This window comes from Gobio gobio, assembly GCF_949357685.1.
Source record: "Gobio gobio genome assembly, chromosome: 10".
Classification (NCBI taxonomy): domain Eukaryota; kingdom Metazoa; phylum Chordata; class Actinopteri; order Cypriniformes; family Gobionidae; genus Gobio; species Gobio gobio.
Genome location: NC_137116.1, coordinates 57,510,058 through 57,524,904, shown reverse-complemented (window position 1 = coordinate 57,524,904; position 14,847 = coordinate 57,510,058). Strand labels below are relative to the sequence as shown.

The following is a 14,847-nucleotide window of genomic DNA, read 5'->3' as shown; positions in this document are numbered from 1 at the left end:
CACCAATTTTGGTGCTTCAGTGGTTCTTCAGCGGTTCTTCAGAGGTGCTATATAGCACCTTAGTCAAAGAACCGGTGAAGAACCTCTGAAGAACCGCTGAAGAACCACTGAAGCACCAAAATTGGTGCTATATAGCACTAAAAAAGGTTCCCCTATGATTACGAGCCAAGAACCATTTTTGGTGCAATATAGAACCTTTTTTTTTTTAGAGTGTAGGCTTTGTGTGCAAAAGGCCATGTTCAAGTTCACATTAGTTCATTATAATAGTTGTACAGTGTTCTGTATACGTGTTGCGTCTGCCGAGTAGGCGGAGCTTAATCGGAAGTCTCGCGCATTCTGTGAAGAACAACGTGAGGCAGATGAATGGCAATGAAGGAAAGGAAGAAATGCGGTGCGTGTTATTGAAAATAAACGACGCCCAGTGGATGAAGGCCATTAAACTATAGATTGATCATAGAGCACTCAGAAGTGACTTTCTAAGACTGAGTACACTTATTTTCATTGTATCTTTTGCATCAAAGCACACTGTTATATTGTTTGGTTATTTCCGTAGGCCTACGGTATTTTATTTGTTTTTATTTGTGGACATTGTGAGCAAATGATTCATTCTTGCATTTAACCAATCAATACATTGAGTGAATTTGATCTATTTCTCTGGCGTCTTTACTCCTCTCCGAGACACTGGACATCAATTCAGTACATAATTCTCTACGGTGATTTAGAACCATAACAGTAATCAGTGCATTCTACAGTCTTCATTACACTTTGAAAGGGAACTTCTGTTAAATAAAATATCTCGCTTGGCATTGAACTTTGAGCTTTATAATTTTACAGGTATTGTTTATGCTCTAACAGCAACATTACACACTAACTAAAGTTTGAAAAATGGGATCACGAAGAACAGGACCTTTAAAATGTTGACAGCTGAAGGGATAAATGACTGTCTAAACCGATTTGTTTTGCTGAAAGGAGTTCTAAAACGAATACCAGAGGGGAAACTCATAGTGCATAGGGTGTGACTTATCCAGGGACAATCTGTGTGTTCTGGAAAAGTCCAGAACGGCCGTCCAACCGAGGGCCGTCAGCAAAAAAAAAAAAAAAAAAAAAACAAGTCTAATAACGCCACGACCACTAATCAGCCTGTCAGACAGACACACACCAGACAGACAGACAGACAGACAGACGGACGGACAGACAGACGGACATCTATCGCTCGTGAACATCAGGAGTTCTCACAATATCTTCTCCAGTCATGCAGAGCGAGATTTCATATGGTGAGCAAAAGCAGTTTCAGTTGTGAGTCTGAAACCTCAGACTGTTTGATGTTTATCATTAAGTTCAATACCAACCATAAAATCAGACCGTATACAATGAATGCTATGGTCTAGAAGACTTAGGATGTAGTGCAGAATGTGGACTGTTTTAGGGTGCCTTTCTAATGGCTATAGTATCTAGACATCTGTCATTTTATGGAATAGAGCTCAAAGAGAGGAAAAGAGTTTAAAAATTATATGAAAAATACAGCATATTAAAATGATTTCTGAAGGATCATGTGACACTGACTGAAGTGACGATGCTGAAAAGTCAGCTTTTACAGAAATAAATTACATTTTACAATACATTCTCATAGAAAACAACTAGGCCTATTGGAAATTGTATATTTCTTAATATTTGTGTACTTTACTGTATTTTTGATCAAAGAAATTCAGCCTTCTTCTTTCAAAAACATTTAAAAAAAGTCTTAATTATTTCAAACTTTTGATTACCAGTGGGTAAAATAATGCATGTGAACTAACTAGCAAATTATATATTTATTTTCATATATGACACTTTCCATTGGCTACTTGAATATGAAAGTTGCCAGTTTTAGCATGATATATGTGTAGGCTAAGCCTACGTTTCAGAAATATATTTTGAGTATTATGAATAATTTGAAAATGATTGTGAAATTACTGAAGAAAGCCTGGAAACAGAGAGACAAACATTCCCTCTGATATGCTGAAAACTGCGACACCTACACCAATGTTTATTTGTGCATTCTGTGATGAATAACGTAAAAGGCATTACAATCTGATTCATTCTAAAAGGTCAGCAGTAGTTTACATCCCTGGAAATTAATGTCTGTCGTTCAACATTTTTAAAATCGTTAACAGTCGGAAAATATTGCTGTAGCAATTTGACTCATCTGCCATTGACCCATATTCAGCTCTGACCTCGGCTTGCTTAAGTTAACTGTGGACAGTAAATCCCGCCTCCTTCAATTTGATTGGATATCGCAAACATTTTGACATTGACGAGCGCTTTTACACAACTGACTTTGAATGTTTGACTGCATTGTTTGCTTTATTTCATGTATAGCTTGTTATACATTAATTATACTTTTGTATTATTGATCATACATAAACTTGCATTTAACAAAAAGAGACTGGGTTGTGTTTCATGTCATTTAATGTTATCACAGTGATAATCATATTGTCTGAACCAGATATTAATATACAGATTTTCTCCTCATTGTTGTCACTACCAAACTCCTGATTGGTTAACGCGGCGCGAAATATCCGCCAAAGTTCAGATTTTTCAACTTGAGCGATTCGCGCGAATCGTGCGTTCAAAACGGTCAATTCGCGTCATTCACTCCGCCTCAATCGCGCGAATCGCGCCGCAGAATGCCATTTCGCGTCTCTGCATTGACTTAACATGTAAATCACTCGCGCGAATCGCGTCCGGTGTGAACGCACCATGAGACACTGGGACTGAGCAGGCTATAGAGTTTTGCCTCAAGTGGGCTGCGCGGGCCATTGGTCTGGGCTGACGGAGGGATATAGGCTACGTAGTTTTACTGTAATTTATTCTTCATATATTTACGTAGCAACGGGACGGCCCACATTGTCCAGCGGCCCACCGGGAAAACGCCCGCTACGCCAGATGGCCAGTCCCTGGCCTGTAGTACGATTTGTGTGTGAGAGAGATTTTGGTTTGATGACAGTTGTAGGTTACAGTTTGACAAGAGTTTACAGTTTGACAAAAGCACAATGTTTTGTTTTATTGCGATTGTACAAAAATATAAGCAAACACTTTGCAGTTTGAAGGATGTCCTGTATGAACAAAATGACGGAGTATTGTTTTTATGTTTCCACTGTTCGATCACGGCATCGTGCCCGCGCCTCTCTCTCTCTCACACACACCACGTCTCTCTCTAAAGGCCTTTGCACACTGAGTCCGAAATTCGCATGCGAAATTTTCGCACGTCAAAAAATAAATTCGACCTCACGTTATGTCAATTACGCTTGCACACTGCCTCCGAAACTTTCGTCCGTCAAAAAAAAATCGGAACAGGTTCGATTTTCTGCGTTTTTCGCATCCGTTTTTCCATCTACAGCTGATGCCCAAACTAAAACTGCTGGCAATGCTGGGGAATGAATTGCCAGTGCTCAGATACCTACAATTATATATACAAATATTATTATATCACAGCTATATAGCACACCAAGTTCCTGTAAACCGTGTGTGTGTGTGCGCGCGTGCGGATCCATACATTTAGACATAGTCTCTGTTCAGGGTAAATTGATTCACGGAAATTTGTGGTCTTCTTTTTAATATGTGGCTCCAGTATCGCTAGCAAATCAACCGGAGCCACTGACATTCTAAAGGTAACTTTGAATCGGTCTGGATAATCCCGCAACGCTCCTTGATAAGAGGAACTCTCCTTCCTCTCTACGCAATCGCAGAAGTGGATGGACCCAATATTTCCTCTTTTTCATTTTTTAAGAAAGATTACAAAAAAGTCATCCTCACTACTTGAAGACGGCATTTTGTGTTGTTTTGCGTTTTTTTCCGTATCGCATTCATTAAGTCAAGTCAAGTCAAGTCAACTTTATTTATATAGCGCTTTTAACAATGTAGATTGTTTCAAAGCAGCTTTACAGTGTTAAACAGGAAAATAATGCAGCATAATTTTATTCAGCTGTATAGCCATTCTGGAAAAATTTCAAGTATCATACAGTGACAGTGTGGGCTTTAGATCAATAATTTGATCAGTAATTTAGTTTAAATGGTTAATTTAGTTTATTATTTAGATGTATTTCGATGTTTAGTTGAAAAATTTAGTATTTAATTAATACGCATCGGACTCAGTGTGCAAGGTCTCTGTGCGTGACGAATTTTTCGGATCACGAATACGAAAAAACGCATGCGAAAATTTCAGACTCAGTGTGCAAAGGCCTTAACAGTAGTTCCGCATTACATTAATTTTCGTGCAAGTTTTATTTATTTTTATATTGTGTATTCTCCGTGTAAATTCATTCACCGAGCCGTGATGCCCGTGCCGATTCGGTTAAAACGAATACACATGTATTCCACCAGTAGCGGCTGGTCAATAGAGGGCGCCATCAAAATTCCAGAAATATACATGTATACAAAAATGATATAAAAGTGAAATAAAAATAAAATAGTTTACTCCTACGACGTGCCGGCTGTTACACTGTAAAAAATCCAACTCACAAAAATGTAGGCTAATGATTATGTTTTAGTTAACTGGACAATTAAATGCAAAAAAAAGTTGGCTTAACCACTGAAAAGAAGTTGGTTCAACAATTGTTGGACCAACCTAGAATTAATTGTAAATTCGATTTGTAATTGCAAGTTAACAAGTATACAAGTTGCAACGCGTTAACAATGCATTCTGGGTGCATCATGCAAAACTCATCCAGGGCTCCCAGCATGCATTGCGGCATGAAGCATGTCACCATTGTTGAGATTCATAGGCTGATTCTTGATAACTGTGGGAGTAAATCTCTCAGGAGGTCAAAGTGTTTAATGTACAATCAGTTTTAAACCTTATTCAGCTTTTCTGATTAAAACCGTGCTGTAGCTTTTCTAAAATCACAATAAAGTTAATAGTATATTGCTCGTATTAAACTCAGTCAGAAAATCTGTGGATTAAACCACCACACAATGATTATATTCTTATTCATGAGTCAGAGAAACACTAACATTAAAAAGTCTTCAAACTGCCCAACTAAAGAAAACACTGATCACCATGATGGTGAAATAAAAGTATTAACAATTTTCAACACAAAATAAAAAAAAAGCGATAAATACTCAGTCAGCTGAACAAAAGATCTTAAATTGGGAGACATGTGACCTTACTCAGTTAATTGAGTTGAGTGAACTACTTTATGTAAAAGTTCAGTAAACTCAAAAACGCTGTGCAGCAAGTTGCCTTACAATTTTAAGTTATGTCAGCTTTTCTTTTTTTACAGTGTAGTAAGAGCCTCAGCATTTAATAAAAACTGGCTTTGATGGGTTAACTATTTTATTTGTTCTTCAATATGTTTCATGCGCGAGGAACGCCGGACAAATGGACGTCTATCTGAGTCTCTAATTGGTTCTTAAAGATCCTCCTCCGGACGCAGGTCCCTGGCGAATCAGAATTGGATGCGTGTTATTTTATCCAATCTGATTGGTTCTCGTCACCTGTCATTCAACTTTACACTCTTGGCCACTAAAGCGAAAGTGCGCGGGCGACACAGTCACGCCGACTACGCCAAAACCTTGCTGGGATGATCACTTTCATAGAGATGGCAGCAGTTAAACCAAATTCTTTCACAAGGCGTTCGTTGGAAGAAAAAAAAGGATAAAGGATCCCGAACCGGACCATCGCGATTTACAGATCCAGCACAGGCCAGTGACAGAGGATGAAGCTGCACTTAGAGCTTCACCTGCGCTTGTTATGAGAATCGTTAGGGCTGGCTGATGTGTGTTAGCAATGCCCTTTATTGCTTTCCCTGTCTTTTATTTCAAAGTGTCGGTACTGAAGTTTTGTGGACAGCAACGGGGGTAAGAGACCTCAAATATCTGAACAATGCAAACGTCATGACACTACTGAGATGACTGACTTTAATCAGAGAGTCGTTGAGAAATTTGCTGGCCAGAAAGAAAGGAGAGCAACATTTATGATCAAGTAGTCAACATGCTAGTCTGTTGTTGCTGTTTTCTTTAGTTTTTCCTTTCCTCATTAACTTATATGTGGGAAATGAATGTGTAAAAAGATAAAAGTGAAGACACTGTTTTCTCTTTAATGCTTGAATGTAGTCAACATGCATCTTGATACTGCCCCTCCCCCCACCTCGCACTGAAAAAAAAAACGCCCCCCCCAAAAATAATTATCACCAGCCGCCACTGGAACAATGTTTGTGGGACAAGTGGATTTTTGAAGGGGCAAGTGAAAGAGAATTTTAGTAGACAGATCAAAACATCAATAACAAAAAACTAGGGAATCAACAAAATGCAAGAATGATTTTGCATTAATTTAGCGTAAGTAGGCATGTGCCGGTATCAAATTTTCATGTTGCGATTAATTGCTGAAGCTTTTATCACGCTATACAGTATTATCACAATATTGAAATAAGTTGCAAAAAAAGTGGTGTCATACTATAACAGGTTAAATCACTTTCTTATAACAAAAGAACCAAACATTTAAATACAATAAAGCAATACACAAAAATGTATAAAGTAAACAAATATTTAAAACAGATTAAAGTGCAAAAGAATTATAAAGAACAATAGGTATGCTGAAATGTACATTTAACATAGATTAATACATGCTTTAGAAGTATTTTTCGTTGTCAGTTTGTTAATGAAGGAACTAATGTTAAATACTGGAGCCTTGTAAAGTGTGTGATTGAACAACAGTCAGAACATATTCAAACAATATCTAGGGCATGTAATTTAGTCCAGATTAAGATATGAAATGCAAGTTTGAAAATGAATAGCCTTAAATCTTTAAGTATTATGAATTAGGTTATGTGATTACTGGGGAAACGGCTGCATTTCTGCTGTTGCGTCAGCGCCCTCTGCTGTCTGAAAGTGAATGTGCACTTCAGCGTCTCCTCGTTCCGCCATGTGCTCGGCTCATGCACGGTCTATTTACATCAGTGCGCGTTCCTCTTTGACGTGTTTTTCATTTTAAACGGTTGATGGGTAAAGTATTCTTAAAATTCATTCTAAAAATCTGAATAATTCGTAATAAATAATTATTCACGGTATTTTGAAGTACCCACGATAACAATATTGTGCATGTTCATTATTGCGGTATATTGTATTACCGTTTACCGGCACATGTCTAAGCGTAAGTGGCGATCGATAGTGGATAATAATATATAGCCTAATGTATAATAAACTGACGGTAACAGTGTTGCGCTGTTGACGCTCGCGCAGCCTCTCGAGGAGAAATCAATGCTACTGAATGATTCCGTGTTTGAAAGAGTCGTTTCTTGAATAAATCAGCCGTTTGAACGAATCGACTCGATGACATTAAAACGGTCACCTGCTGCCACCTACTGGTGGTTTACTTTCATGTTTAAACATTCTTTCCAACTTTTCTTATTTGTATATTCAAAAATATTTAAAACAATCTCATAACATTTTTCAATGCAGTTGTAATTTTGCAGAGTAAATTATTTAATTTGATTGGTAACAGCCCTACAGTGTCTTATTATATTTAAAGATCAAATTTAAGAATATAAACTGAAAGCTGAAGCATAGCCTATATTTAATAAGATTATGGAAAAAAATGCCCTTTATAAAAGGTAAAAATATCAAAGATATGCAGATTTAAATATGTCAAAGCTGATTGAACATTGTTGAGAATATTTCTTCAGAATAAATTGTATTTACAACACACACAAAAAAACCCCGGACAAGCACTCGAACAGGCTTAATGTCGAGGAGGAAAAAAAAGTGGCTGGGGGTCAAAAAAGTTAATTTCAGACCCTGGATACAACTGAGCCATACTCATCTGCTTCTTCCATATTCTTTTACTTCCCTGATTTACAATTTTTTCCAGACAGTTCTTATTTTTCGTGTTTATAGAACTGAACAAACACAGTAATGAAAAAGATAAGAAAGACTCAATATAAGATCTGTAAAACATACACATCAATGTTTTATCCACATAAAAAGATCGTAGTTTCCTCAAACAGTACAAACTCTGTTGCCCTCTCTTACACAGTGCTTTAGTATTTGGTCAAAACTCAACTTGCTAGATCTATCTATTTATCTATTTATCTATCTAATGTCTGTCTATCGGTCTATCTATCTGTATGTCTGTCTGTCTATCTGTATGTCTGTCTGTCTGTCTGTCTGTCTGTCTGTCTATCTATCTATCTATCTATCTATCTATCTATCTATCATCTATCTAATGTCTGTCTATCGATCTATCTGTATGTCTGTCTGTCTATCTGTATGTCTGTCTGTCTGTCTGTCTGTCTGTCTGTCTATCTGTCTATCTATCTATCTATCTATCTATCTATCTATCTATCTATCTATCTATCTATCTATCTATCTATCTATCTATCTATCTATCTATCTATCTATCTATCTATCTATCTATCTGTCTGTCTGTCTGTCTGTCTGTCTGTCTGTCTGTCTGTCTGTCTGTCTGTCTGTCTTCTTCCTTACATTCAAATTCAAATTGCAGTCCTGCATTCTTGCTCCCTCAATTTAAAACAATTTCTAGATAGAAAGAATGATAGATAGATAGATAGATAGATAGATAGATAGATAGATATATGTAATCAAGTTATTCCTTTTTAGTGTATATTTCTCTTTCCACAGACATGCAGCAGTTGCATAAGGAGGCCTTGAGAGACTCTGTGCTGAACTCAACTCTGCCCAACTCGCTTCTGGGAGGTCAGGCTGTGCGAGATGTGATCCAGCGAGGCCACTACACGCCCCTCTCAGTGTGTCTGTGTGACCCTCGTGATAGAGTTTGGAGAGGAGACAGGGAAGTTCTTGAGAATGTCATATCTCAAGAGTTTCCTCCAGGAGCTGTAGGCCGCAGAGTGCTTTTTCACGGTGGAGTTGGAATGGGTAAGACTACAGTGGTGGAGAAGGTCATTTGGGATTGGGCGACTGGCTCGCGCCTGCAACATTATGCACTCCTTCTGCCAGTCCCTGTTTCGGCCGCTCTTGAGGGGAAAGCTGAGAGTTTGCAGAGCATGTTGGGCCGCATACACACTCATATCTCCGCTGAGACTCTCACATTCGCTCTACAGAAGCCTCAGGATTTACTTCTTGTGCTCGACGGGCTGGAGCACCATCAATGCTCTCCATCGTCCTCCTCGAGTCTCATCTGTGACGTACAACAAGAAGCAACCGGCTCCGAATTGCTGTTCAGTCTTCTTCACGGATCTCTGCTTCCTGGAGCTTCAATGCTGATCACATCCAGAGAGCCGTTCAAGTGTACGTCTTTGAGGTTTTTCCAGGTGGTCGGGTTCTCCAAGACCCAAAGGAGAACATTCTTCCTGGAGTTCTTCGGCGATGTAGGTCTATCAGAGAGACTTTTTCAGCAAAGTGAGCAGGCGTTGAGCGTAGATGAGCAGTGTTTGTGTCCGGCCTTCTGCTGGACGCTTTGCAGTGTGTTGAAAACTCAATTGGAGAGTAACAACAGCCCACCTGAGACTCTTACTCAGCTCCTCGGGATTATAACACACATGCTCCTGCCCAAACAGAAGCCAGAAACCAGAGAGCTTGTGTTGGGTTTGGGCAAACTAACCAATCCGGTTTGCTCCTACAACGACATCCTTTCCTGTGGTCTGCGATCTTTTCTGCACCATCCTGCGCTTTCTGCTTTCTTGAGAATCAAAGGTGATGTCACTTCCCCCGATACCACGTTCTCCTTCCTGTCTCCAGTGATGCAAGAGTTCTTATTGGCCGCCTCCTTTTATCTCGACCCCTCCGTGCAGATTTTGGACAAGTGCTCGGATCTGTACTACACTTTTCTAGCGGGGCTGTCGGACTCAGTCCAGCGTAAACCACTTGAAGACTCCGTGGGCAAGTTCGATGAAAGCCGAGTGTCTGAGTTCTTGCAGTGGTTGATGGGATATGTTTCTAAAGTGTTGCCAGGTTTCGAAGCAAAGAAGCACTTTGGTGTTTTCCGGCTTCTGCTGCATGCACGTAACTCGTCTCTGGTCAAAGAAAGCATCAGTAAGAGCCAATGGCGGCTCATGGGCTACAGTGAACTGCAGGAGCCCGACTGTGAAGCGCTGGCATATGTCGTGAGTTGTATGGGAGAGATGACGCACATGAACCTATATAGAGCAAAACTAACAGACCAGCAGACAGAGAAACTTATGCCAGCGTTAAGGCTGTCGAAAAGCATTGGGTGAGTCTGACGTTTTTACATTGCATTACTAGATGCTCTTATAACTTTTATTGTTTTAATCACTCCGGAACAACCTCTGGAATCTAGTTTTTAGACTAACAAAGAAGTGTTCAGTTCTGAAACTTACAGGATATTATAGTATGATGACCTCACATACACTCACCTAAAGGATTATTAGGAACACACACTAATACTGTGTTTGACCCGCTTTCGCCTTCAGAACTACCTTAATTCTACGTGGCATTGATTCAACAAGGAGCTGAAAGCATTCTTTAGAAATGTTGGCTCATATTGATAGGAGAGCATCTTGCAGTTGATGGAGATTTGTGGGATGCACATCCAGGGCACGAAGCTCCCGTTCCACCACATCCCAAAGATGCTCTATTGGGTTGAGATCTGGAGACTGTGGGGCCATTTTAGTTCAGTGAACTCATTGTCATGTTCAAGAAACCAGTTTGAAATGATTGGAGCTTTGTGACGGTGCATTATCCTGCTGGAAGTAGCCATCAGAGGATGGGGACATGGTGCTCATAAAGGGATGGACATGGGCAGAAACAATGCTCAGGTAGGCCGTGGCATTTAAACCATGCCCAATTGGCACTAAGGGGCCTAAAGTGTGCCAAGAAAACATCCCCCACACCATTACACCACCACCACCAGCCTGCACAGTGGGAACAAGGCATGATGGATCCATGTTCTCATTCTGTTTACGCCAAATTCTGACTCTACCATCTGAATGTCTCAACAGAAATCCAGACTCATCAGACCAGGCAACATTTTTACAGTCTTCAACTGTCCAATTTAGATTAGATTAGATTAGATTAGATTCAACTTTATTGTCATTACACAAGTACAAGTACAAGGCAACGAAATGCAGTTTAGGTCTAACCAGAAGTGCAATAGCAGCAAGTGCAGGATATACAATGGATGCGTAAGTGCAGGACATGGATATGTACTGAATATGTATAAATATGTATAAATAGAGAGACGTTATTACTATAAACAGAACTGAATTTACAGGTGAATATGTACAGTGAATAAATATACAGATGGCTATTACTATAAACAGAATTTACAGGTGAATATGTACTATGAATACAATATACAGATGGCTATTACTATAAACAGAATTTACAGGTGAATATGTACTATGAATACAATATACAGATGGCTATTACTATAAACAGAATTTACAGGTGAATATGTACTATGAATACAATATACAGATGGCTATTACTATAAACAGAATTTTACAGATAGAGGTATACAATAATATGTTAGGCTAATATGAGGAATAGCAGTGGATTGGGGTAGTGCAATAAATTATGGACAGAGCTATCCGGAAAAAAAAGTGTAAAGTGCAGTGGAAAGTGGTTGCATATTACATTTAGAAGTACAGTGCAAAAATGCAAATGTAAACATTGGTACTATAAATACAGTCGGCAGTGCAAATGAGCATAATCCAGTTAAGATATGGCAGTGCAAGATGCATATGTAAACAGTTGTTACTGTGATAAACAGTCCGTAGTGCAAATAACAAAGTGAAGGAAGATGTGAGGTAGGAGAGTTATCAGTTTATGAGGGAAGTGGATCAACGGGGGTTTGAGTTCAATAAAGAGACAGCTCTGGGGAAAAAACTGTTCTTTAGTCTGCTGGTCCTGGTCCGGTGGATCCTGAAACGCCTGCCGGAGGGCAGGAGAGAAAACAGTCTGTGGGCTGGGTGAGAGGAGTCCTTGAGGATGCTGCGAGCTCGATGCAGACAGCGTTTCCTCTGGATGTGCTCGATGGCAGGCAGTGGAGTCCCTGTGATGCGCTGGGCAGTTTTCACCACCCGCTGCAGTGCCTTGCGCTCCGCAACAGAGCAGCTCCCATACCACACTGCCACACAGTTGGTCAGGATGCTTTCTATTGCGCAGCGATAGAAGTTCACCAGGATAGCCGAGGAGAGCTGATTCTTCCTCAGTGTCCTCAGGAAGAAGAGGCGCTGGTGAGCCTTCTTGACCAGGCTGGAGGTGTTGGTCGTCCACGACATGTCCGCCGAGATGTGGGTCCCCAGGAACTTGAAACTGGAGACATGCTCAACAGCCATTCCATTGATGTGGATGGTGTCGTGTGTGCCTCTTGACTCTTTCCTGAAGTCCACGATGAGCTCCTTCGTTTTGGTGGTGTTGAGGAGCAGGTTATTATCAGCGCACCATGTGGCCAGGTGCTGGATCTCTTCCCTGTAGGCAGTCTCATCGTTGTTGCTGATGAGCCCGATCACCGTAGTGTCGTCTGCAAACTTGACGATAGAATTAGATCCATACACAGGCTTGCAGTCGGCGGTGAAGAGGGAGTAGAGAAACGGGCTTAGCACACAGCCCTGTGGTACACCAGTGTTGAGTGTGATGGATGTGGAGCAGGTGAATCCTGAACGAACATTCTGGGGTCTGTCAGTTAGGAAGTCCAAAATCCAGTTACACATTGAAGTGTTGATGCCCAGGTCTCCAAGTTTGGCTATTAACTTGGATGGGATGACAGTGTTGAATGCGGAGCTGAAGTCAACAAACAGCATGCGTGCATACGTGTTCTTATTGTCTAGGTGAGTGAGCACAGAGTGCAGTGCCATGGAAACAGCATCCTCTGTGCTCCTATTGCTGCGGTAGGCAAACTGGTGTGAGTCCAATGTGGATGGTAGAGAGTCTTTTAGGTGTTCCAGGACCAGCCGCTCAAAGCACTTCATGACGATGGGTGTGAGTGCTACAGGGCGGTAGTCATTAGGGCACCTCGGGTTAGAGTGTTTTGGCACTGGCACAATGGAAGTGCGTTTAAAGCATGAAGGTACAGCTGCTTGGGCAAGAGACAGGTTGAAAATGTCTGTAAAAACCCCAGCGAGCTGCTCCGCACATGCCCTGAGCACACGTCCAGGGATGTTGTCTGGTCCAGCAGCCTTGTGTGCGCTGATCCGGCTCAGTGCCTTGCAGACATCTGTGGAGGAGAGTGTGATTGGTGGGTGGTCAGCTGAGGGTTTGAGCTTGGTGGCAGTTTCTCTGTTGTCTCTTTCAAAACGAGAATAAAAGTAATTTAGCTCGTTCAGGAAGTTGACATCAGTGGCTGCGGGGGTGGAGTGGGTGGGTTTGTAGTCACTGATAGCCTGAATGCCCTGCCACATGCGTCGAGGGTCAGAGTTGGAAAAGTGACCCTCTATCTTTAGCTTGTAGCAGTGCTTGGCCTTTTTGATGCCCCTCTTCAGGTTTGCCCTGGACGTACTGTAGGCTTGTGCATCACCTGATCTGAAGGCAGTATTGCGTGACTTCAGCAGGAGTCGAACTTCCCTGTTCATCCAAGGCTTCTGATTAGGGTATGTGGTGATCTGTTTCTGGGTTGTAACACTGTCGATGGTGGTATTGATATGATCCAATACAGAGGAAGTGAATGAGTCAATGTCCGTGTGAGCGCCACTGGTGGCTTGAGAAGCAAACATACTCCAGTCTGTGTTTAGAAACCTTTCCTGGAGTGTGGAGTCTGCCCCCACACCTTGATGGTCTTTACTGATGGCTTCACACGGTTGATGAGGGGTGAATATTTGGGTGATAGAAACAAAGAGAGGTGGTCTGACTGTCCCAGGTGGGGGAGGGGTGTCGCAACGTAAGCTCCAGCCATGTTTGTATATACATGGTCTAAGGTTTTGTTTCCTCTGGTGTGGCAGGAAACATGCTGGTGAAACTTGGGTAGCACTGACTTTAGGTTTGAATGATTAAAGTCACCTGCAACAATAAACGCAGCTTCCGGGTGATCAGTCTGTTGTTTACTGATGGCTGCGTGAAGTTCTTTCATAGCAAGCTTGGCATCAGCATCCGGGGGAATATAGGCTGCAGTGATAATAGTGGAGGTGAACTCCCGCGGTAGATAAAACGGTCTACATTTAACCATGAGAAACTCCAGGTTAGCTGAACAATGACTCCCAACAATTGCAGAGTTTGTGCACCAAGCTTTGTTAATATAAATGCACAATCCACCCCCTCTGCTCTTCCCGGAGCCATCTAGTGTTCTATCCGCCCGGAGTGTGTGGCGTCCCGCTAGCTCAATAGCGGTGTCCGGTATTCCGCTGTTTAACCAGGTTTCAGTGAAGATTAGGACGTTACAGTTCAAAAGTTTCTTACTGTGTGTAATGCTGAGTCGAATCTCCTCCATTTTGTTCACTAGCGATCGTACATTGGCAAGGAAAATGCTGGGTAAAGAGAGCCGGTAAGGAGTTAGCCTTAGCTTAGCTCTTAGACCTCCACGCTTACCCCGCCTTTGTTTACGATCACAGCGCCGCCTTCTAGCACTTCCGCCCGGCCGGGCAGAGCGCATCGCCTCGGGCGTCCTAGCGATCTCAGGAAGGAGTTGAAGATTGTCCATAAAACTGTCGGAAATTCGCAAACCAATATCCAAAAGCTCACAACGGGTGTACGATGTAAAAGCACAACTGTTCTGTACGAACAGACCCGAGATGAACAAGAAAAATACCGCAAAATTGCAGAATCTGGAGAGACGCTGAGCCTCGCGATCTACTTGCGCCGCCATCTTGGTCGTAAATAAATTTTGGTGAGCTGGTGCAAATTGTCGCCTCTTTTTCCTATTTGTAGTGGAGATGAGTGGTACCCGGTGGGGTCTTCTGCTGTTGTAGCCCATCCGCCTCAAGGTTGTGTGTGTTGTGG

General features: G+C 41.5%; 1 protein-coding gene across 1 annotated transcript in view; it reads left to right on the top strand.

Annotated features, from left to right (window-relative positions):
• LOC307132299 (NACHT, LRR and PYD domains-containing protein 12) overlaps positions 1-14,847 on the top strand; it is a 36,265-nt gene that overhangs the window by 2,578 nt on the left and 18,840 nt on the right. Inside the window, exon 2 of the mRNA XM_079826521.1 lies at positions 8,617-10,165. Coding sequence (XP_079682647.1) covers positions 8,617-10,165 — 1,549 coding nt within the window. The remainder of the gene's footprint in view (positions 1-8,616; positions 10,166-14,847) is intronic.